The following is a 25,952-nucleotide window of genomic DNA, read 5'->3' as shown; positions in this document are numbered from 1 at the left end:
AACAAAAAGACAAAAATGTGCACCAAAAAGCATGAAGTCCATTTTGTATTGGTCAACTTCTGGCCACGAGGCCTGACCGGCAGTATAGTTGATATACTACTGATACTTATTATCATGCCCAGAGAGAAATGTAGTTCACCCCCTTTCAAAGAAACTTCTTCAGCAACAGCAGACAATTATAGACATCACAACAATTCAAAAGCAACAAGCAAAAGTCATGTGGTACCCAGTCCCACGTGATACATCAATAGAATTCCTGCACCCAAAAGCTTAAGGATCATTGAGGGAAAGAAAGGGGCAGAAAGAGCTAGAGGAACAGGAAATTTGTAGTGAAACTATGTCTCTTAGAAATGCCAGGCTTATCAATGTGGCTCCTAAACAAGACTTAACCAATGTCCACCCCAATGGCCATGCTAACACACAAGGGAAAAAGCTCATGGAGTTAAGCCATGCTGAGTCAGTAGTATAATGAATTCCTGCACCTTTCCAACTGCATCTCCCTTGGGACATGAATCCCCCCTTTGTCTATCCATCCGCACGTGCACTTCCATATCCTAACAGCCATTCAGCTATTTGGGATCTTAACAGAACTGTGAGGGTAGCAGAATGCTGATTTCTGACTAACCCTTCTTTTACTGAAAAGGTTCTCAAAGCACAGAAGTAGCGATGAAGACAACCCATCAATCACTTCCTCTCAGCAAAGTTATCGACTTAGCATCAAAAGCCACCACATGCTAAAATTGCTAGGGCCTTCTGTACAAGCATTATTTTGAGCATAGTCACATAATTGTTATTAGTCTATTGCTCTGTTGCTGTTAGTCACTAACTATAACTAATTTGAAGTTACACTTTACTATGTAGATGTGCATGGGAGAAGAAAACAGTACAGAGGGGTTTAGTATCACTCAGTTTCCAGTATCTACAAGGACTCCCGGCATGTATGTCAGTGGCCATGAGGACTACTGTGTCACTCAGACTATACCTCGGAACAGTATAGACTTACTTCATCATTACCAGTCTCTCTCCTGTGACTTTCTATTTCCTTAAAATTTCTTATTATCTGATTATTTTGTTGTTTGAAGACTCTGGCTTTATATAAAAATCTGTACCCTACATGTCTCGAACACAGGATGTGGACGAACCAATATATTTTTTATTTTTATTTTTTAAATTTAACTGATTTTTGAGACCCTGCTTTAATGTCACTTCTCCAGTCTTTCAAATAACACAGAGTGTCTAAATACGTAATTGTTGGCATTGTTATTTACTGAATACCTAGCTTTCCCATTACGGCAGGCTAACGTCCATGTCTATTATGTTCATTTTCTTTCTCCAATCTAGCAACCTTCTTCATCACATTGAATTATTACCTTGAATTTAACTATCTATATGCATAGCCAGATGCTGCCCTGAGGGCTACACTCAAAATCTACCTAGCCAAAACATGAGGCTATCACTTCATAAAACCTAGCATTTTGAGAAATAGTTATATATGTGTCTGATTTACTAAAACCAAGTTAACATTAGATCATACAGAACCAAACAAAATTTAACTACAATTTACAAATTTGAGAAGTTAATGTCTGGCAAGAAGCTCAGAGGGAAACGGCTCCTGCCAACAATCCTCATGACCTAAGTCCACTACTCTAGTACCACATGATGGAGAGAGAGAAATAACTTCTGAATGTGGTCCTCTGATCTACATGTGCCATGTGAATGCTGCTCAACACAGGCATATAAACAATGTTAATTTCTTAAAGAATCTAAATATTCATCCGAATTATTACTTTATCATTATGCCAAAAGTTCTGGTTTAAAATTATAAGCAATACTTAGTATTTATACTTAATAACACAAATAATAAGTGTTTAAAATTATAATTGACAAAAAATATAAATTACTGATCTCTAAATAATACTAGGGTAAAAACAGATCCTGCAAGCCATAAATGAATGACCACATCCCAACCCACAGGACCTAAGTAAGCACTGGAGCTGTCACAAAGCCTGGTACTTCTGAGAGCAGATAAAGAAACTTAGCTGAGGGCTGGTGAGAAGGTTCAGTGGGTAAGAGCGCCGACTGCTCTTCCAAAGGTCCTGAGTTCAAATCCCAGCAACCATATGGTGGATCACAACCATCCATAACAAAAACTGACGCCCTCTTCTGGAGTGTCTGAAGACAGCTACAGTGTACTTACATATAATAAATAAATAAATCTTTAAAACAAACAAACAAACAAACAAAAAAAGAAACTTAGCTGAGCAGACTAACCAAATCTGAATCCTAAGTCAGTGAACAAGGCAAAACCACACTCTCGTGGCAGAAGCAGAGAAGCACTGACAGGCTGAGCTGCAGGACTGTCTGAGGTCACTGGCCAAGGCTTTCTAGTCACACTGGAGTGTTTCTGAAAATCAGACTACCACAAAGAAGAAAGAGAGAAAGAAATACTGTAGGATAACAACTTCAAGATAACAGCACATAAACAAACTGTAACCCTCTGGAAAAGCCTACAGGCAGTGAGTTTTCTTCATAGAGACAGAGCTTCCAATAGTCTTTAAGGCCTATTCTTACAAAAATCACTAAGAAGAATAAAACAATCAAAGAACATTTGAAAACACAGTCCAAGTCAGAAGCTGAAAACACGAAAAACTAACAGAATGAAGAGACTATGTAGAAAAAAATAGCAAAAATTAAAATTTAAAAATGTCAATTATTAAAATCCGCTGAAAGAGTCAAAAACAGAGTAAGATGTTAAGTAATAAAAACTTTCTTGGAAATGAAAAACAGCAGCAGAAATAAAAATCAAGTAAAGAATCCAACTGTCAAAAGAAACCTCCCAGAAAGACAAAATGGAAATCAGAGCGAGGACGGCCACCACAGCCCCAGTCTGAGATGCAGTGCAGCTGTAAGAGATAAAGAAGTCAAAACCGCCTCTCAGATGTGAAGTCCACAGGCGGCAGGCCAAGTTCCAACACTGCTGCTTAAATTTATGCATACGCATGCAGTTCATGCTGTACATGATGGCTCAAGATCTATTTTAAGAAAACGTCAAAACCAATAGATGGTGACACATATCTGCACTCCAGCATTTTGGAGGCTGAAGCAGGAAGATAGGCAAAGTGAGGTCAGCTTGAGCTACTCAACAGAAAATAAAATCAATCATAAGATGACATCATAAGATGAGAAAATGAAAGAAAATTAATAAAAAGGTACAGAGAGAGGTTATGGTTGATTTGTTCCCTAATGGTCATTTTCTCCTAAACCTTACCCAAATTCTATAATTACCAATTTATTTTACCCAATTGAGAGGTTTTTAATGCCAAAAGTTTCTTTCACCTTTTACTTGGGACAGGGAAAAAACAAAGCAAAAATCAGGCAGACATAGTGACACTTGCCTGTTATCCTAGCACCCACTGAGGTTTATGGCCTGAAGGTCAGAGTGGGCTACCTAGCAAGTACCAGACCATCCTGCACTACACAGCTAGACTCCTCAACACAAAGTGAAACAGAAAACCAATAAACCCTATTCCCAGGAAGGTGCATGAAAGGCTCTCAGAGTCTGACAAACACTGATGACAAAGGCATCTAGAGTCTGCTTTTTCCCACTCACTGGACTTATTACTCAAGCTTACATAACATAAGGGGGATGAATGCCTTCAAAAGGCTGCTGGGCTATTTCTTACTCGAGTTTGACTATATTTGTGGGAGACAGGAAAAGAATTTCAACGGTGACTCTGCAGCCCCTATCCCTTGGTCCGTCACCATGGAGAACAGCCCTGTTTGTTTCACTGGTACACTACTCATGATGTCAACTCCCTATCTGACCTTTTACCTCCACTCAGCTGTCACTTTCTTTTCCAAAATCCAGAACTGCATAATCTCTACTGCTCAAGAACCTTTTAATGGTTGCCTGATGTTCATAGCAATGTTGCATGGTGGGTGAAAATGAGTATCTTTTCATATGGCTTTATTTCTGCCATTCCCTACAGACCACAGTATAACCAAAGTGGGAGAAATATTTGTCTGTAATAGACTTACCAGCATTTAAACCCCTGATCAAGGCAAAAACACCACTGAACAACAACCATAAAAATCACTCAGAACAAATCCATCAACCAGAAACAGAAAACAGACTTCCTCTCAATTTTTTGTTTCTCTCTCTCTCTCTCTCTCTCTCTCTCTCTCTCTCTCTCTCCCTCTCCCTTTCTTTCCCCCTCTCTCATGCATAGAAATTGCTAAACTAGTTCATGTAATTATAAAAGCAGATAAAATCTAAAATCTTTGGGCTAGGGAGAGATGAAGTTATGTTTACAGCTCAAGTCTGAATTTGGAAGATCAAAAAGGTTCAGTGCTTGTCTTCTGAAGGGCATCATCTGAAGAGCAGCACAATCAACGCAGAAGAAAAAATAGTAAAAATAGTATATTAATGTCAGTACAAAGGCAGGGAAGAAATTCATGTTCCAGGGTAATGGCAGGCACATAAGAGCAATCTCCTCTTACACAGGAATAGGTCAGTCTTTTGTTCTAAGCAGACATGCATCTTATTCAATGATTCTACCCACATGTTAGACAACAATCTGCTTTATTAAATCTACTGAGTTAAATAATAATCTCATCATAGAGCATCCTTATTTAAATAAAAAAAACTTAATAATGTTTAATCAGACAGCAGGATACTCCATAGCTTAAAAGTTCTTAAAGATAAATAGGAATTTGCTGAGAATTCATTCTTACTTTCAGAGTGCAAAGTAGAAGGCTCTCAGAGGTTTACAGGCAGATTTAAAAGTTAATGATAAGTGCAAGTGAAGCAACGTCAATACCAACTCAGTGTGACCATGGAAATCTAACATTTGTTATAACAAAGTGAATGGAGGCTGGCCAAGATATGTGCCCAATCCTATGAATCTATGAAGAGTACTTTATTTGCAAATAAGGTGTGTGTAGATGTAATTTAGTAAAGGATCAGAAGATGAGGATAGTGTGTTCAATTATCCACACAAAACCTAAATTAAATACCAAGTGTCCTTTGATAGGCAGGAAAGGGGGCCTCAGAGTGAGCCCAGAGGCAAAGTTTAAACTGATACTTACACAAACCACAAGGAATTGGATGAGCCTCTCCTCTGGAGCCTGCAGCATCTGATTGCCTTTGCAATCAGATAGGCCTTGGGTTGAACTATGACTCACATTCTCAAGAGGAACAAAATATGATTAACTACTTATATTTCACTGACCCTCATATTTCTGTTACAGGAGGAAAACAGAATTTTGCAGTGCTGTGAATAAGAGTTAGATAGAATGTGCACATTGTACTTAGCATAGAGTGTAGTATAATGTAAGTTTCCGAAATGCTATACTCATTAAACCATGTGGTCATGTTAATTATGCTCAAGGGATTAGCAGCTTTGGGTACTTAACCTTAAGTCTACCTCAATCTCAATGTACAACTTATTTTTCTCTAAGATATATTTTCAGCTATACTTTACTTTATCAATATTACCCTAATAAATTCTCAATAAATAACTGGAGCTTCTAAATTCTAAACTTAACTTAGAGGTAGGCTTATGAAAGCAATGCTGGAAATTTCCAATAGCATTTTATTTAACTTCAACCTCCATAAATTAATATTTACCCCTTAAATACCAAAGATCAATAGATATATAAAAGGATAACCCCTTTTATCCTGATAGTAACTGTGTACATTTTAGGCTGTTAGAAACACTGGTGCTGGGCGTGGTGCACACGCCTTTAATCCCAGCACTTGGGAGGCAGAAGCAGGCAGATTTTTGAGTTCAAGGCCAGCCTGGTCTACAGAGTGAGTTCCAGGATAGCCAGGTCTATACAGAGAAACCCTGTNNNCATAAATGTAAACTATATACCCACAACTTTCAAGAGAGGCCAGCCACTACTTGTTCCTTATTTCACTGCTTACAAATCTAAGATTAACAAAGATATGTATTAGCTGATGGTTTATAATGGCAGTTCTCATTCTTCTTAGGAAAACAAGACAAAAGAAAACCCACCAATGAAATGAAACAGCTCATTATTTAACTTGACTATGTATTTGTTCTAATAATTTATCACAAAATATTCAATGCCTGAGCAGACACCTGAAAGGTTGATGATCATTTAAAATGGAGTAAATATCACCAAGTACTTTGAAAATATTAACAGAACAAGGACCAAATACTTACCTATAATAGGATGTAAATTAAATTAAAGTCTCTACATAGAACTGTGTCCAGATAGCAACTACATCTGCAGATATAGCATATGCATTGCATAAGGCAGTATTTTGGTGTCCCCAAAGGGGCACAGAGTTCTCTAGTCAGGCCATGAGGTACAGAAAAGGTCCCCGATGAAAGAATTCAAACCAAGGGGAGGAAAGATTACCCGACCAAACTTCAGGAAAAGCCGCATTGAAAATGTAGTATTTTTCTTTGGACAGACTTGATGTCCCTAATCCTATAAAGCCTTCCCATCACTCACATGGACCTAGTCCTTTTAAGTATTAATTTTAAAACTCAGTGGCTCTGCTCAATTCTTAAGAAGTTGTCAGAGAATATCTCAAATTCTTGAAAGCATCTTCACTGTGAGTTAATACACCAATGATCTTAGTATCAGAGATAACAACTGTCACCATCCCTCCATTTTTTAAGAGCTGGGAAAATGAAAAGCTTCCACTTCTGTTGCTAAGGATAAGAGCAAGAAATAATGAGTGCAGCACTGGCGGCCATGACTGTCACATCCTACAAGGGTGTGCCACCTATAATCATAGCAGAGCAGACAACAGCTTTACTTGGCATATGTTAGTGTGACAGGCTATAGAGTCACGTGCTTGCAAAAGTAGAGTAAACAATAAGCAAATGTGTAAGTCATCAGGAAGCTGAAGGTTTGGAAAAAAATGTAGCTGTTTATACTTCAATTTTCTCCCCTGAACAGTGGGTTGGGAGCAGACTCAAGAAAAATGAGAGCAACCAAGGAAAATTTACTAAAAATTCACCTTAAAAAGATTGAATCTGCCATCTTGGATCTCTGCACCTGGTGTAACTTCCATAGTACAGTCTTCGGCCTAAGTTAAATAACATATTCCCCATTAAGATACCACACAATGTTTAATTAATAGGCCACATAAAGAGTAACTAGCTGTGGCCTACAGCTAGCTGATTACATACAGTAATCATCAACATGAAACTCAAGGGGAAGGGAATATAAATAAATACAACCATGAAAACAAAAAAAATTAAACTGCTGTACAGCATTTAATCACCTTGTGGGGGAAGTGACTTATCTGGGGAGTCAGAGTGGGACAGTAGAAGAGGCAGGGTTACTCTGGAAGATTCCTAATTACCGTAATCTTGTTTGTGGTTGAAGTAACGGGTATAACTTCCAGTCCCATTCGTATCCTCTTTTGTTTTTCACAGTAAGCTTTCCACGTATCTTCATTAAAGCCATAATTAAAATAATCAGAAAGATCAGCACCTAAAGATGAAACATACTTTTAGGATGCAAATATTTTAAGTCTGTGGCAGCATCAAAACTATAGCATGATATAAAAGTATACATATGAAAGCAGGAGAGCGAGCTCTGACAAGGAAGGGTGACAGAGGGGACTGCAGGGGACACATGGGTGGATATGACTGAAAGACATTATACACATGCATGAAAATGTCATAATGAAACTCATCATTATGAATTATTTATATATGAGGATATTTAACATATTTTCTATGACATTCATCATAACATAATTTTTGCTAGTTCTCAAAACTGCCACAATGAAGCAAAGACTGAAAAAACATTTTGATCAAAATGATTTCCTTTAGAAATGTTATAATAAATGTGAGTCTACATTTGTTAATTCCAGAGACAAATAATATTTAATAATACAAGTCTCAGTACTCATTATTTGCTTAAGACAATAAACAAGACACTGTAAAAGACAGTATTTTACACTGCTACTCACAAATACATTTTGGGTATTAAAATAGAACCACATAATCTTACCAGGTTTCCGCCATGGTTTATCTTCAAAAGAATCCAGATCTACTTCCAAGAGTGGAACTCCATTAATGCTGCCAGGTGCATCAAGGTCCACTCCTTTGACTTTGGTTCCTATTTTACAGAAGTGCAAAAGGGCAAAGAAGCTTTATTAGCAAGAAGCTAGAAGACAAAAAGAGGAAACATAAATCACCCTCTACCATCCATCCTGACCGTTAATAAAACTAGAAAAAGTCAAACTTGGTGATGAAACTTTCAAGATGAGCAGGATGGGGACTTAGACATTATGGCCTAGAGTGGCAGCACATTCCTATCAGGCATGCATTTGGGAAACGAAGACAGGAGGACCAGGGACTCAAGGCAAGGTTCCGGCACACAGCTAGGTCAAGGATAGCCTAGGCTGCACACAGCTAGGTCAAGGATAGCCTAGGCTACATGAGATACGACCTCAAAAAACAAAAGCAAAAGGTCATAACATCAGTAGAGCTGCTAATGCTGATGGGTTACATTGCTGTTTTATACAATGTGTGAGCAAAGAAAGGCTTCTCTTAAAGTGTTATAAAACAAGCACAGTAACACAGCCACAACAGGCCAGACGTTTACTCTTTGAGATGCCTTTCACAGGAAGAGTCTGCTTGTGCATATCACACACAGTAAACATTTGTGCAAAGAGCTAATACAATCTACTCAGGACCTATTTTCATACCGATGAAGCTGCAAATACAAATTTTACCTGTATTTCCATAAACTCTTCCCCCTGCCTTGATATTAAGATTTACTGGTGCTGTTCCATAACTCCTAAAAATAGAATAAAAATTAACTTCAAAAACATATAGTAACAAAACAGGAAGATATTCAACTCAGAAAATGATTGAACAGGCATGTACAGATTTTACACTGATTTTTAAAGTTTGTTATTTAGTTATTACAGGATAAAAAAATAACTCTTAATGTTTCATAGTATTTTATGTATGTGACTGTTTTGCCTATATATATATATGTACATCACAAACATGCTTAATGCCCAAAGAGGTCAAAAGAGGGCACTGCTGGATCCCTTAGAATTAACATTACAGATTGTTGTGAGCCACCATGTGGGTGAACTGAACCCAAATCCTCTGCAAAAACAAGTGCTAAGCTATCTCTCCAGTCCCAAGAACTAATTTTTTTTTTTTTTTTTTTTTTGGTTTTTCAAGACAGGGTTTCTCTGTATAGCTCTGGCTGTCCTGGAACTTACTCTGTAGACCAGGCTGGCCTTCAACTCAGAAATCTGCCTGCCTCTGCCTCCTGAGTGCTGGGATTAAAGGCGTGCACCACCACGCCCAGCTCTAATTTGTTTTTTTAAGATCTGACATTTTTCCATCTCGAAAATCTTCCAGGTACTAAACTCACTACGCCATTGTAGCACACATCTGAGAAGCATCTTTGCTGGTACCCCTAGTTCCTTAACCTCTAGCCATCTGCAGCAGTGAAAGCTTCCTGCCACACTGCCAAATACCATCACCCCACTGTGGGTCTCCTCACATCCCCAGAACACAGGGAGTGCGCCACTCATAAAAATGAAGTCACTTAGAAGAAATGTGAAAAGAAAATCTGGAGAATAAGAAACAGGGTTAACAGGTTAATAACTCAAGGGGGAAAGGGACCAACCACTTCTAGGACACCTGCAATACCCTCCATCTTAGTCTGGGCTGGGACTACACACACACACAGATATACACACACACACAGACACAGGAAAACCAAGCCACATTGTAAATGTATTAATATGCATGTGACAAATAACTGAAGCTAAACCAACCGATGTTCAAATGCAATTAACTGTGCAACCCTGGGCTGGTTACTCAGACCACTATGGACTTGGTATAATATTTTTTAAAATGAGTTTACTTCTGGGCATAGTGGCACACACCTTTAATCCTAACACCCAGGAGGCAAAGGCAAGTGGATCTCTGTGAGTTTGAGATCTGCCTGGTCTACATGATGAGTTCCAGAACAGCCAGGACTACATAGAAACCCTATCTCAAAAAACCAAAAACCAAAACCACAACAACAACAAGAAAATTTTTGTTTGTTTGTTTGTTTGTTTTTTAAGATTTATTTATTATTATATCTAAGTACACTGTAGCTGTCTTTAGACACACCAGAAGAGGGCATCAGATCTCATTACGGATGGTTGTAAGCCACCATGTGGTTGCTGCGATTTGAACTCAGGACCTTTGGAAGAGCAGTCGGTGCTCTTAACCACTGAGCCATCTCTCCAGCCCAGAGAGATTTGATTTTTTAATAAGTAGAAAAATCAAAATCAAGTCTTAGTGTTAACAGAAATTGCCTTTGACAATGTTTGGGAGGTGGGAAGGAGAAACACAGGACCAAGTAAGAATGATTTATAGTGAACAGAAACACTTCAAAGATTTATGTTCACATCATGAAACATGTTATTTAATTTCTCCCTTAAAATTTCCACTTTTCTTTAAAATTCCCGGCTTTTCTTTGCCGGCTGCAGTGAGGGAGCATTTATTTGCCCAGCACGGGCAAAGGAAAGCTCTGAATTCAATATCCACCATTGCCAAATAAGGTTATGATTTATAATTTTAACCTTTGATGCAGTCCAACATCCCTCCAATAAAAGTCCTGAAGAAATTAAAAACGTAAGGAAACTATCTTGGACTGGCAATTCAGCACGGCACTCAGACACAACCAGTACTGTATGCGACGATGGTCCTACTAAACTCAGTCAGGAAACAAGCGTGTCCACACTTTCTCTTGTACTCATGTAGGACTTAAAGGTTTAGCTTTAGAAATGGGAAAGGAAATGGAAGGCAGGAGAAAGTCAAATTATCTCCATTAGTCAATAATGATTCCATTTGTAGAGGATACTAAGGAGTCCACCAGGAATCCTAGCAGCCAGAATGTACTATATGTGAATACATGAAGCTGTCAAAGAACAAAATTTACTAATATTAATTTTTAAAATATCAGTATAATACCTATATACTAATAAGGAATGTAGTGTGAAAGAAATCAGCAAATCAATCCCACTCAAGTAACAAAAGAAAAGAAAAAACCTAAGAAGAAAAAGACCTCTTTGATAAAAATATTATTGTAAAAGTGACAATATTATCAAAAACAATCTATAGAGTTGATTAGATATTATCCCATCAAAATAAAAGTGACATTCCTCATAAAAAGAAGAATAACCCTAAAATTTACAGGAAAGCATGAAGGGCCTCAGTAGCCAAAGCTATCTCAACTAAGAACAACGCCAGAAGCATCACTATACCTGACTGTGAAACGTACTACAGACCAAGAACAAACTCGGCACCAGCACAAAAACAGACACTGGATCAGCGGAACAGGGTTCCTACAGAATAATCTCACACAATTATAGTCACCTGAGCTTCAACAAAGACACACACAAAACACCACAACAAATGTCCACCTGCAGAATGAACCTAAATCCTTTAACTCACTCTGAACAAAAGTCTCTATACAAAGTGATCAAACACCAAACTGCTATGCTATGGAAAACATTTCGAGAGGCATTTAGCGGCTCTATCTAAAAATGAGTCCAATAGTTTAATAAGTAAAAACAAGAATGGAAAATTGAAATTACATGAAATTCACTCTTTCCAATAGCAAAGCAAACAGCTGAGTGAAGACAAAAAACACATGACAATGACAGATACAGAATAGATAAAGAGCTTAAGAACAAGGCATGAGGGCTGGAGAGATGGCTCAGCAGTTAAGAGCACTGACTGCTCTTCCAAAGGTCGTGAGTTCAAATCCCAGCAACCACATGATGGCTTACAACTATCCGTAATGAGATCTGATGCCCTCTTCTGGGGTGTCTGAAGACAGCTATAAAGTATTTACATATAATAAATAAATAAATTTAAAAAAAAAAAAAAAAAAAGAAAGAAAAAAGAACAAGGCATGGTGGCACGTACCCTTTAATCCCAGCACTAAGGAGGCAAAGGCAGGCAGATCTTTGGGAGCTCAAGGCTAGCCTAATCTCCGGACAGTTAGGGCTGTTACACAGGGAAACCCTGTCTGGGAACAAGAAGAGAAAGAAGGAAGAAGAAAAAGGAGAAAGGAAGAAGGAAGGAGGAAGGTAGGAAGAGAATTCTAAAAGCAAAGCAAATATCAAAACCCCTGTTACAGCCTACTCCCTAAGCAAACTAATCAACAATGAACCAACAGTTCTCATATTGTCAGCAAACATTTTTAAAAGCTCAGCACTCTCAGCCATCAGGAACAACACTGAATTTCCACTTCATCCAGATCAAAATGAGTTAATGATTATCAAAACAAACAAACCTCCCAAAGATATTTTAGTAGTCATCTTATGTGCAGCTAATCTGAAAACCCCAAAACCTCTTAATTCTACCATTACAAACCCACAATCCCTATTTGAATGTGTTTCCTTGCAATCCTCTAATATCCTTGTGTTCAGTGAGTTGGCAATTGTCCATTTATTTGGTCCAAATCATGGAACATCAGTCTTGGTACCAGCACACTGATCTAGAAGGCCCAATAAATTACTAACTCAAAAACAACACACAAATAAAATGATGGTGGCCAAGAAGGCATATGTTAGCTTGAGTTAGAAATAAAAATTAAAGACCTAAACTAAGGTTTGTACAATAAAATAAAAGAATCACAAATTGCAAATTACACTTTCAGTGTTCCATTTCTAATCAAAGAACTAATTCTAGCCAGTGCTCTAGCAAAAATGTTTAAAATGAGGCAACCAGACACTGCTTCATAATTAACTGCAGGCAGAAAGTCAATCACCTGTAGAAACCAGAATAAGTTCTTTCATGTCATGGTTAGACAAAAAATGTAAAATCAAAGAATCATCCACAGACTACCAAAGCATGGTGTCTTTATAATGTGCATTCACTCAGGAATAACTCAGGGCTACTGAGATGTCACAGACTAAAGGCATTTACAGCCAAGCCCAATGACTGGAAACAGAATGGGACTCTTACAAGGAGTTCTCTGACCTACACTGCAAGCCACTTACCCATACTGTGGTGCTCCCGTTTTGATGTCTCCTATAGTGACGTGAACGTCATCTTCATCATCATCACTGTCACTATCACTGTCGTCTTCAGTCTCTGTCACTTTCTACACCGATAGAAACAATTACAAAATGCAATAAATAATCCAATAGTGATAAATAAAAAATTATTCTGGGGTTTTGAATTGTTTTAGAATACAAATTACAAGCTTATAAAGCTGTTATCCCAACTTTGATGGTCTACAATAATTTATAAGCTTATGAAATAGAACTTTTATTGCCATCTTTCAGAGAACAATACATGCTTCATGTTTTCAACTGTGCTATTTGGTAATTTTTAATACTGACATTAATTTTTTTGGGGGGGTCTTTCAAGACAGGGTTTCTCTGCATATTCCTGGCTGTCTTGGAACTCACTCTGTAGACCAGGCTGGCCTCGAACTCAGAAATCCGCCTGCCAGCTGGGGGTGGTGGTGCACACCTTTAATCCCAGCACTTGGGAGGCAGAGGAAGGCGGATTTCTGAGTTCGAGGCCAGCCTGGTCTACAAAGTGAGCTCCAGGACAGCCAGGGCTACACAGAGAAACACTGTCTTGAAAAAAAAAAAACAAACAAAAAAACCAAAAAAAGAAGAAATCCTCCTGCCTGTGCCTCCCAAGTGCTGGGATTAAAGGCGTGAGCCACCACGCCCGGCTCCTGACATTAAATTTTATGTTTCATTCATAAGAATTTCTCAAGTACTTCTTTTTAAATAATTTTATCTTATAGACACTACAATGCCTCAGATTCATTTTGCATGGTCATCAATTATAATATGAAGCGATTCTCCACGTTGTGACTGAAGAAGCATCATGTATCTTCTGAAACACAAATGGAGCTGCTTATAATTGTTTTAGTATGGATCTAAAAGGTTACTATATTTTAATTATATAGTAGTAGATAGTCATATCACTTAGGCAAAATGTTTTTTTGATTATAAGTTTATGTATGAAAAAAAAAGCAAGTTTCCTTTTCTGTTCAGGCCTAAAATCATCAGGACAAACATCAGAGGGAACAACAAAGTACTATTTTAATTGTCGCTGAGTCAGGGAGCATCACAATCAGAGTGCATTCCTAAGAAACTGTTATAGTCAGCTTTAGGCTGTGGACTCAGTGTTGGTTTTGGAAACCAAACTCACTTAACATAGTCAGTTGATCTACAAAGAGCAAGCTTGTGTGAATGTTGTATGTCCCCTAGAGTTTCTTCCCTTCATTTTTTCTCCTAAGTTCTACATAATCTTTTCATGATACCAGATATATCAGTTGACATAAGCGGTCAAGTCATACATGCTGCTGAAGGTTATGTTAAATGCTGGTTTTATTTGTAAATAAAGTATGAAGTTCTTAACGATTCTAAATAGCAGAGTAACTGGATTTCAAAGCCTGATATGTATGTTACCGGTTTTGCCACGCCATTTTCAGCAGCTTCTTCTTCAATTCCAGATGGAGGATTAGCACTGCAAAGAAAGAAAGTGAGCAGACAAGTTGGTGGCTGCTGCTGCAAGTACATAGATTATGCTATGATTTCAAGCTATCGCTGCTAGAGTTTCTAAAGTTATTACCTCTACTGGGTGATGAGAACAAGACTAGGAGTCTGTTGGTTTTCCTGTTAGTATAAAACAAGTACTCAGATGGAAGCAAGTGTTGGGCTTCCTTGGGTTTTTTTAGTCAGTCTGCATAGCCCTGGATGTCTTTCATCATGTAGACCAAGCTGACCTCAAACTGAGATCCAACTGCCTCTGCCTCCTAAATGCTGGGCTTAAAGGCCTGTACTACCACTCTCTGCCGAATAGGTCTTTTTTCCTGTTTTTTTTTTTTTTTTTTTTTGAAACAGGATATCTCTGTGTAACAGCCCTGGCTAGCCTTAAACCCACAGAGATCCGCTTGCTTCTGCCATCCGAGTGGTTAAAGGTGTGTGCCACCACTACCTGGCTTGCCCAATAATTTCCTAATGACATACAATTAGAAGGACATAATTCAAGTTTTTCATGTTTTTAAAATATAATGCACAGCATACCACTTTTATCTCTGAGTCTTTACTTAGTACCTGCTGTGTCCAGGAACTACTGTTATATGGTCAAGGGCTACATAACATGGTTTCACTTCTCCCTGATGCCCATGAGATTCTATGATATGATCATATGAACTCTTTTAGTGCTCAGTTTAGTGCTCAGTACACATTTCTGCCTGCTTTGCTGTTCCACTAAATCAGATAGGTTCTTTATTCTATCAAAAAACGCAATTTCAAGATATATTATATATATATATATATGTGTGTGTGTGCGTGTGTGTGTGTGTGTGCGTGTATCTTCATGGACGTCTGTCCTCTAGTTTACAGTAATAATGAGCCCGAAACCTAATTTTGATGAATTTTAAAACTAATCACTTTTAGAAGGAAAATTTGACTTGTTTTGTAACAACAAAAACAAATGTGTTCAACAGTAAAACATTCACATTTCCATGTGACTCAAGCCATTAGCCAAAACACACTTCCAGAACTATAGCATAGTCAGTTTCTTGACATCTTACAGATATTTGTAGTTAGAAACTTCAATTTTTCCTGCCGTAATGTAACAAAGGACTCAAGATAAATGTACTACTGTAATTCTTAATTTATATTTTTGCTTAAATAAACTTGCGGAGATCAAGAAACAAGTTTTGCTCGCTCCTGTGTGTGTGTGTGTGTGTGTGTGTGTGTGTGTGTGTGTGTGCACCGCCTGCAGACTGCTTTCCATTTCACAGAAGAGCACTCTACCCAGCTAACTCGGACAAACAAAGCGTGGCGGCACTAAGATGCAGTGCTTAAGGACAGAGGCTTCGGCAATGAGTCAGTCACGACGACGATTGCAGGCAATTGCAACAGCAGGGTCCTAGGCAGGGTAATGCAATAATATGTACCTAATTTTGTGTGAACTCCTTCCTCTATTAGACATAATACCTTAGAACTTTTAGGTCCTCATCACCATTAAGATACAAGAACAATAAAATTATAAGCTTTTTCTAAAAAAGTAAAAATGTAAATACACATGCCCTCCTACGGGATGAGACACACAGAGAACTTCAAATGAAATCAACAACAAACATAGGCAGCAGTATTCTGAGAAGGCAGGAATGGGTTAACTCCAATCAACTACCATTCTGTGTCCCAGAGAACTCAAGAAAGAGCACCATGAAAGGGAACTTTGAGGAAGGAGAGCTAGCTCAGTGGTTCAAAGCTCCTGCTGCTCTTCCAGGACCTAGGCTTGAGTCCCAGCACACACATGGCAGCTCACAACCATCAGTCCCAAACCACAGTCCAGGGGAGCCAATGCCGCCTTCTATCCTCCACAGGCATGGATGTGGAGAATGGACACACATGCAGGCAAACACCAACACACATAAAATTAAAAACAAAACAACAAACTACAAACTTAACTTAGAATTATAGTTAAATAATAAAAATTCAGAGATAAGGATTAGCTCATAAAAATTTCAGCTCTTTGGAAGCTATTTCTACTTTCACATATCCTATGTTTTGGGTTTTATCTCTTTTTCTTTTGATACAAAAGAAGTTACTTGTAATGGATTTCTACCACCAGTGTTCATTTTAGAGCTCCATTAAGACATAATTCACATCCAAGCATTTAAAGACTATACTTAAAGGGATAGACTCTGTACACAGTGTTGTGAAATCCTAGACTGTGTATACAGATAGCCTCCCAAAAGAAGTAAGTATGTATCACCCAGCATTCCTTTCTCCTGTCCCACAATACTGGTCTTTCCTTCTCTATGGATTTGCTTATTCTGGAAACCTTATGTTTTTTTTTTTTTTTTAAAGATTTATTTATTATATGTAAGTACACTGTAGCTGTCTTCAGACACTCCAGAAGAGGGCATCAGATCTTGTTAAGGATGGTTGTGAGCCACCATGTGGTTGCTGGGATTTGAACTCAGGACCTTTGGAAGAGCAGTCGGGTGCTCTTACCCACTGAGCCATCTCACCAGCCCAACCTTATGTATTGAACTACACATGTCACATGCTCAATGTGTTCACTCATACTGTAGTAAGTCAATACTTAGTTTCCTTCCTTCCACCAGGAAATACTTCCATAAGGGTACATTGCATTGAACCTATTAATTTGTTCTGGTGGACAGGTAGGTCATTTCCATTTTACGGACTAGCTATGACTGATGCTAAGAACACTAATGTTTAAACTCTTGTGTTCATGTATGTTTTTACTTCTCTAATTTAAAGTGAGTAGGACTGCTTAATTCATTATGACGCTGTTTAAACATCTGAGGAAACTCCCAAGGAGACATCGCTTTATAACAGCAGCAACAGTGTACAAACAGCCCAGTGTCTCCTTATCTTCCTTAGACCTATTTGCCTTTTGGATTAGAGCTATCAAGCTAGGTCTGAAGCATTAATCCCTCCACTCTGAAAACCTAAATCTTCTTTAAATGCTTTGTGTGTGTGTGTGTGTGTGTGTATGTGAGAGAGAGAGAGAGAGAGAGAGAGAGAGAGACAGACAGACAGACAGACAGACAGACAGACACGTGGAAGCCAAAGGCATCAGGTATCTTCCAAATCGCTCTTCATCATTCTTTTCTGACACAGTCTCTCACTGAGCCTGGAGTTCAACAATATAGAGTACATAGTGAGTACTAACTGTCCACATGCTTATGCTGCATGAATGTCCCCAACTGGGCCATTTCTCTGGCCCTTAATTGCTCTGTTTAAGACCATTCCTCCCCTCATCATTTCAGCCAGTCACCTGATCAAACTAAAGCCAATGCAGACATGTATTTATATGCATTAGATGTAGTGACATTTTTGAGTAAATATCTGGTTCCCTGGACACTCTGTAAAATATTAAGTTTTGTATAATAACAAAGAAAATCAACTTTAAAAAAAATAGCATCTATTCTGTTCATGCTATAGTAATAAGCATAGTTTCCTTCCAAAAACTAGTTCCATTATTAATTTAAAATATAAAGCAGAAGATTACAGCCAAGCCAGGCATAGAGGCACATGCCTTTAATCTCAGCACTCTAAGAGGCAGTTAGACAGATGTCTTTGAGTTCAAGGCCAGCCTAGTCTACAAAGGGAATTCCAGGCCTGTCAGTAAGAGCTTGTTTCCAAGGGGGAGAAAAAAAAAAAAAGAAATTATACCAAAAGTAAATGACACTATAAAAACACTAATAAACTATGAAAGCAACAATTTTCAGTTATTTTTAATTCTTACAGTAAATTATGTTTTTCTTAGTGATTTAACAACTACACTCAGCCAGATATAGTTGCTCTTGCCTTTACTCTCAGCACTTGGGAGGGAGAGGCAGGTGAATCTCTGAGTTCAAGGCCAGCCTGGTCTACAAAGTGAATTCCGGAACAATCAGGGCTACGCACACTACACAAAGTTGTCTTGAAAAACAAAACAAAACCCCAACTATATTGTATACACCTCCACTCTGAAAACCTAAATCTTCTTTAAATGCTTCGTGTGTGTGTGTGTGTGTGTGTGTGTGTGTGTGTGATACACGTGGAAGCCAAAGGCATCAGGTATCTTCCAAATCGCTCTTCATCATTCTTTTCTGACAGTCTCTCACTGAGCCTGGAGTTCAACAATNAAGCCAAAGGCATCAGGTATCTTCCAAATCGCTCTTCATCATTCTTTTCTGACAGTCTCTCACTGAGCCTGGAGTTCAACAATAGAGAGTAGATAGTGAGTACTAACTAAGTCTCCTCTAAGCTCAATTAAGGGTGAAAGTTACTCTACGGTGAAAAGTTGGCAAATACCTAATAACTCAAAAAACTGTCCTATACATTACTAGAAAACAGGACAGGATTGGTCCAGAAATAGAAAAAAAGTCCTTCAACTTTGGTCAAAATGCAATTATGCCAAGGATTATGATTAAACAATCAACAACTTGCTAGAATCCAATCTGTGTAAGATCAACAGGAGAGTTCACCAACCTGGCATTTTCTTCTTCTGGCCTTTCAACTTCATTCTCATCTACCAAATAAAATAAAATAACGTAAATAAAGAAACCAAGCTTAAGCAACAAGTAGTATAAAAATCTGAAGGGAAGATCACAAGCACTAACCGAGATCCTTTGCCAAGTCACTGTGCACATGCACGTCCCACGGGCCTACAAGCATAGTCAAAGTTAGATCACTTCATAAGCAAGACACATCTCTTATGGAAAAAAAAAAAATACAAGACTTTACTGCTATTCATGTAAGCTTAATTTAAGAGGCAATGGGGATTTACACATCATGGTAAGAGAAACCCCACACAGTTCACATTTTAAGGGTAGTACCGATGCTGTCTTTCCATTAAAGAAATAATTTTACAAGTTTATTGGAGTTTCATTACTAAAAGGCTGCTTAGACTCTAACGTTCACTTTTATATAATCTATGACAATTTATGTCAAGAATGTATGCTCTAGGAAAGAACAAAACACTTTCAAATCTGGTATAACAGCCAAGGGGGGATTACGTAGTTAAAAACCAGACATCCAAACATGCCCCCTACAATAACAAAGTACATGATGCATTGAATTTGGGGACACAAATACAAAACACCGAATACAAGCCTATAGGAAGAGTCACGAGATACAACTATGACGTGGACTATACAGCACTCTTTTAAAAACAAAAAAAACTTCACCTTAATACAGGAAACAATTCGGGGTTTTCTTTATGGACCATAGTGTATTCCATCTGTTTCTTTTACTTAATATTTTTAAAGCACGGCTTTCAGACAAGGAGGTACCCTTGCAGGTGCATTCCATACAAACTGACCATCAAGAAACAAGACGTTAGTTTCATTGCATTGACTTTATTTAGCTGGTATTACAGAATGACTGTTTCGGAAAGAAAGGGAAGAGGAGGGGTACCCCATAGCCCCTGAGCAAGAGACCCCGAAGCGGCTCAGAATCGATAGCAAGAGCATGAAGAGAGAGCGCAGAAGCGAGGAGGCCGGGACGGCGGGGAGGAGGGCGAAGCCGGGCTGCCCGGCCTCCTTGGCCCGCGTCCACCGCGCGGTGAGTGCCTGCGGGTCCGGGCGAAGGCCGGGAGCAGGCCGCGCTCGGCCTAACCTGGGCCGGTCAGGGCTAGTACGAGAGGCCTCGGACGCCCGGGCCTGAGACGCCGGGAGGAAGGCCAGAGAGAACCCGGGAGACAGACAGGAAGTTCCGTACCGCCATACAGCCACTCTTCCTCCTCATCCCCTCCGGTCCCGCCGCTCAGCTCCACCAGGCGCTCCACCTCGCCGGCCGACATGGCCGCCCCACGCACAAGTTAAAGGCGGCGATCAACAGCCCTCTCAACCCCTTCTCGCAGCCTCGCCGTCCCAGGGCGCGAGAACGGGAGGGAAGCCGCCGGTAAGCGAACGGAGAGAGCGCGAGACTCAAATCCCGGGGCCGACCTCGGCGGAGGCGGCGCGACCGGGAAGAGTGTGCGACCGGTCCGCCTGCGCATGCGCCGCAGGCACCCAAGCGGCGCGGCGTCTCTAGGTGGTTACGCTTCCGCGGCGGCGGCAGGCACCTGGGCCTCTCATTGCGCAAGCGCCCCCGCACGATTGGCTCCGCCCCCTCCCCCCCCCCCCAAGGATTCCTGCTCTGCTTCTCAGAGTGGCTTTCTCTTTGGCTTCTGGTGTTTTTTGAAGTTCCCTTCCCCCAACCTTCCTCCCTAATCCCCAGTTCCCTTTGCTACACCATTGTTCTTTTCTGTCCCAGTTGCTTTTCTCCCTCCACTCGTTGTCTCTTTTAAAATCCTGAAGGCCAGCATCCCGCACGTGTTTGCTTGAACCACAGAATCCTACTTGTCAATTCGTCGAAAATTTTAACAACCAACAAAAGAAAAATTTAATATGTAAAGGATGCATTCTTTTTGTTTAAAAATTATTAGTATTGGGCATAGTGGCACTTGGTAGGCAGAGACAGGTCACCCTGGTTAATATAGTGTTCCAGGATAGCCTGGGCTATATAGGGAGACTCTGTGGTGAGAAAGTTTTATTTATGTTAACTCAAACAGGTCATCTGAGTGGAGGGAACCTCAGTTGAGAAAATGCCTCCATAAGATCAGGCTGTAGACAAACCTGCAGTGCATTTTCTTAATTAGTGATTGATGCGGAGGATCAAGCTTTAGGCTTTTTCTGTATCACTTGATTCCACGTTACCTGAATAGATCACGAGGTTTTAATTCTTAATTTTGAACTCACTCTTGTTTGCTATGCCCTGTTCCCCTGTAGGAAATTCTTTCATTGTTTCAACTTCTGAGTACAATCTCCTCTGTAAAATCTTCCCTGAATTCAACAAATATGTATGAAAGTCTACCCAAGTGTTAGGAACTCTTCAAGACTATATACATTGGCAGTTAAAAGAAAAAAAAAAATCTTTTCTTTTATGAAGCCTTTATTCTAATGGAAGACTATAGACACATCATGTTGACAAGGATTTAAAAATAATAGTAGCTGTAAAAAGACCCATGGCCAAGCGATTAAAAGGGAGGTGTAATCGTAATATCAAGTGGTAATAAATAAATAATAATAAAATAAGTAGATCCCTGCATGGAGAGAGGCTGTAAGCCCTGTGGGTTTCTGGATGGGGCTACTTTACAAGGAGATTAGGAATATGCAAAAGGCCCAGAGACAGGAGTTCCAGGCACCCAACTGCATTTGGAGTAGAGTGAGAGGCAAATGTAAATAAACTGAGTATGCAGTTGGGATGAGCAGGGTTGGGGTGAGGGGAATAGAGCAGAGCTAATGTATCTTTTAGACCACGGGTCTTTATTTGACTACGTAGTCACTTTCTCCAGAATCTTCACTAGGCCAAATCTGCCTTTGTCTTGTGTATCTTTCACTTCCAGCTGTTGTATGGTGCACCATATCTTTTTGGCCTTTGATACAAGAAATAGAAAGATGGTTTACTATCTGCTTGAGAGTACCATGGGCATGTACTCCCACTTGGTTAGCTCCGTTCTCACTGTTTCGTGCCTTTAAAGTAAAATTGGGTGGTTTCATGAGAGAGTTGATTGTCTTTTGCAGAGCAGATTGCTTTTCTTTCTAGTCTGGAAAAGAGTTTGTCTTTCAAAGCATTGTTTAGACATCAACAACGAGTTGATGAACGATGGCGAATGCAGCAGAAGGCCTGTGTGGTAGGGGTAGCACTTGAACTAAGCTTTGAAAATTATTTCTACAAAGCAGAGAAGCTCATAAAGCACTAATGACCATCCTTCAGAGGCCTCTTCCTTCCTTCTTTCCTCCCAAACTGAATCCCTGTTATGGATATGCTTCCTTGGTTAAGATTAATCTCTCCATTTGCCATGGGAAACTTTGACATTAAGTCAAAGTTTGACTATTTTATAGACTGTCTCTTGCTTCTTATATTGTGAACTCATCTCACTACAATATCACATTTATCCTGAGTATACTTATTTTCCATCTCATTATTTATTGCTGTTTATTCTAAGCAAATGATGATGGTGATGTTGCTGCTAACCTGGGCCGGGCAGTGCATCCTGTCCTTCCAGGTCCTCTGGAGGCCAGGGCTAGAGGTTGACTCAGGCTAACAGAGTAAAACTCAGAACAATGTTAATAATAATGCTATAATTTAATATGAAGTATGCTCTTGAGAATTACTGAAAAGGTGTGCTAAGTTATAAGGATTTGACAATGAATAGATTAATGATAAATTGATGCCAAGAGACCAGGTATGGTGGCATATGCTGTAGGGAGGTCACAGCCCAACTGTATACACACACACAGTACTGGCTAGTTTTGTGTCAACTTGACACAGGCTGGAGTTATCACAGAGAAAGGAGCTTCAGTTGGGGAAATGCCTCCACGAGATCCAGTTGTAAGGCATTTTCTCAATTAGTGATCAAGGGGGGAGGTCCCCTTGTGGGTGGTGTCATCTCTAGGCTGGTAGTCTTGGGTTCTATAAGAGAGCGGTCTGAACAAGCCAGGGGAAGCAAGCCAGTAAGTAGCATCCCTCCATGGCCTCTGCATCAACTCCTGCTTTCTGACCTGGTTGAGTTCCAGTCCTGACTTCCTTGGTGATGAACAGCAGTATGGAAATGTAAGCTGAATAAACCTTTTCCTCCCCAACTTGCTTCTTGGTCATAATGTTTGTGCAGGAATAGAAACCCTGACTAAGACACACACGATCACACAAATAAAACAATGAAATGAAAGCAATTGGCATGTGTCACAACTAGGTGCATGATACTAGGTGAAGTAAGTTAATCACAATAAGGGCGGGAGAGATGGCTCAGTGGTTAAGAGCACTGGCTGCTTGCTCTTCCAGAGGTCCTGAGTTCAATTCCCAGCAACCACATGGTGGCTCACAACCATCTGTAATGAGATCTGATGCCCTCAACAGTGTACTCACAAATAAAATAAATAAATCTTAAAAAAAAAAAAAAGAAAAGAAAAAAAAAAAAAAAGCTGAGGTTGAACGTGGCGATTGTTACTTAAAGGGCATATAGTTTTGAAACTATTTTGATTTTGCAAAATAAAAATTTCCAAAGATTGGTTGTACAGCAGCATGAATGTTTTTAATGTTTCTGAACTGTACATTTTAAAATGACTAGTGGTGGACATGGTGGTACACATGTTTAATCCAAGCACTAGGAAGGCAGAGGCAGGCAGATCTCTTGTGAGTTTGCAACCAGCCTGATCCACATTGTGTGTTCCAGGACAGCCAGGACTGCACAATGAGATCCTGTCTACTCTCACACACACACAATTAGAACAGTAAATTACTAAATTTTTTATCTCATGCATGTTTCCACAATTAAAAACAAAACAAAACAACAACAACAAAAAAAACAGGTTCCAAGCTGAAATCTGTAGATCAGTATATTTATTCCTCAATCCGATTCTCATCTCAGTAGCTGTGAAATGGCCCCAAAAGACTTTGACTGTGTGTTTGGAGACCGGATCTCTCTTTGTCTCTCTCTGTTGGGGACTGGGGATCGTGCATTTTCCACAATAGGCAGGTGGAGGACAATTTTCCGGGTCCTTTCTGTTTTCCTACATTGAGTCCGAAGGATCAAACGCAGGTCATACGACTTGTGTTGCAAGCGCTTTTAGCCTTATGAGCCATCTCGCTGGTCTCAAAAGGTATTTCCCGAGGCTGGTGTGCATCAACGCAGAAGACCAACTAGTACGTTGCAGTAGTTGTTTGGCTTCTCAAAGTTGAGATGGCGGAAGTGTTTGTGCTTCAGACCAGGCTTTATTATTCCCGAGAATTCTTAACCCGGAGGAAAAGGTGACGTGAGCTGACAGAGAGGAACGAACAAAACCCATTTCAATTCTTTCTAGAAAGCAGCTGCCTCCAGCTTTTCAGGGACTACCGACCCGGTAAGCACACCCCGTTCCTCCCGCAAGTGCAGAGGTTCCTTCCGCCAGCCCGCGCGCCCGACCAGCCAATGAGCGCCTAAAACGTCATCACCGCGCGCGCGCACCCGCGGAGCGTCAGAGACCGGCCCACGTGTACTGTGTTGACTGTCAAAGTCTGCAGGTACTCAGTACCCGGAAGCCCTCGGTTCTGACCGCAGTTCCCGCCCGTCCGCCGGTGAGACCCCTGGCCAGCCGGCGACACCGGATCATGAGCGCCGCGGGCATACTGGCCTTTGCCCAGCAAGGCTGGGAGCAGGTGCTGGCCAAAGTGAAGTGGTCGGTGGTCTACCTGGACGCCGCCTGCGCCGAGAGCCTGCACTGGAGCTGCGGATCCAGCCGGCTTCTGGAGGCGGTGAAGGGTCCTGCGTGTCACCTGCGGGAATTCGAACCCCAGGCCATCGGCGGGGGAGCCAAGCAACCCCGGGCGGTGTTCGTTTTGAGCAGCCCGCTGAAAGGCCGGATCGTAGACACTCTACAAGCCATCATTCGCCGCAGTCACTTTCAGCACTGTGTGGTGGTCACAGCGGTGAGCCACGCAGTCCACCTCACTGCGAACCACGTCCCGGCCGCTGCAGCGGCCGAGCTGGAGGGGCAGCAGCCGGTGTTCGAACAGCTGGAGGAGAAGCTCTGTGAGTGGATGGGCAACGTGAACTACACGGCCGAGGTGCTCCACGTCCCGTTGTTTCTCGCCCCTGCTGCCTCCCACCTTGCTTTTACTCCAGCCTTCGCTACCCTCTTCCCACTGCTACCTCAGGATGTCCACGTTCTTAACAGTGCCAGACCCGAAAAGAGGAGGCTGAGCAGCTTGGGGGAGGTGGATGCCACTAACCTAACCCCAGAGCTGCTGCTGTACATCAGATGCCTCGTGTCAGGCCTCAGTTCTCTGTGTGAACATCTAGGGGTACGAGAGGAGTGTTTCGCCGTGGGTCACCTCAGTCGGGTCATCGCTACAGATCTGGCAAATTATGCCCCCGCCAAGAACAGGAAAAAGACTGCTACAGGCAGGGCTTCCGTGGTCTTTGTGGATAGAACTCTGGATCTCACAGGTAGGTGGCATTTCTGGGAGTTCTTCATCTTCACTCTCCTAGCTAGAGGACCTGATCATGATTCAACGTATGTGTTTATTAGCCTCATATTGAGGTTGACAATATAAAGATGAACTAAATGAGTCAGTCCCTAATTTGACAGCATCTGGAGTTAAGTTTTGTCTAGTGGAGAGTGAACGTAGATAAAGCACAATTTTATTTGTTAAATGCTGTAAGCGGGCAAATATGGCTTTAGTGTGCATTGCTTTTGAAAAAAACAACTGTGCTCAGTCCAAGAGACTGGAAATAAGATGACTTTGACATGGAGGAAATTGCCATCACCTGAGACTCTTAAAAATTTCCAGATACCAGTTGTCTTAATTAGGGTGCCTATTGCTGTAATGAAACACCGTGGCCAAAAACAACTTGGGGGGTGTAGGGTTTATTTGTTTACACTTCCACACCATAGATGATCAT

General features: G+C 40.5%; 2 protein-coding genes across 7 annotated transcripts in view; one reads left to right on the top strand and one right to left on the bottom strand.

Moving 5' to 3' along the window:
- Positions 1-20,530, bottom strand: part of Fip1l1 (factor interacting with PAPOLA and CPSF1) — a 63,895-nt gene extending 43,365 nt beyond the window's left edge. For 3 of the 6 annotated variants that reach the window (XM_021211357.2, XM_021211358.2, XM_021211359.1), the window contains exons 1-8: positions 20,246-20,530; positions 19,147-19,191; positions 19,016-19,055; positions 14,462-14,519; positions 13,028-13,131; positions 8,732-8,796; positions 8,005-8,112; positions 7,349-7,479 (exon numbers count right to left, since the gene is read on the bottom strand). In XM_021211357.2, the coding sequence (XP_021067016.1) occupies positions 7,349-7,479; positions 8,005-8,112; positions 8,732-8,796; positions 13,028-13,131; positions 14,462-14,519; positions 19,016-19,055; positions 19,147-19,191; positions 20,246-20,327 (633 nt within the window). In that variant the 5' untranslated portion in view covers positions 20,328-20,530. Of the gene's footprint in view, positions 1-7,000; positions 7,070-7,348; positions 7,480-8,004; positions 8,113-8,731; positions 8,797-13,027; positions 13,132-14,461; positions 14,520-19,015; positions 19,056-19,146; positions 19,192-20,245 lie in introns of all 6 variants that reach the window. The other 3 variants (XM_029545012.1, XM_029545013.1, XM_021211355.2) reach the window with 2 other exon arrangements.
- Positions 20,531-24,533: 4,003 nt separating this feature from the next.
- Positions 24,534-25,952, top strand: part of Scfd2 (sec1 family domain containing 2) — a 317,786-nt gene continuing 316,367 nt past the window's right edge. The window contains exon 1 of the mRNA XM_021210860.2: positions 24,534-25,496. Within this exon, the coding sequence (XP_021066519.1) occupies positions 24,659-25,496 (838 nt within the window). The 5' untranslated portion in view covers positions 24,534-24,658. The remainder of the gene's footprint in view (positions 25,497-25,952) is intronic.

Source organism: Mus pahari, chromosome 13 (assembly GCF_900095145.1).
Source record: "Mus pahari chromosome 13, PAHARI_EIJ_v1.1, whole genome shotgun sequence".
NCBI lineage: Eukaryota > Metazoa > Chordata > Mammalia > Rodentia > Muridae > Mus > Mus pahari.
The sequence above is the reverse complement of the archived record's forward strand: the minus strand, read 5'-3'. Positions and strand labels throughout refer to the sequence as shown.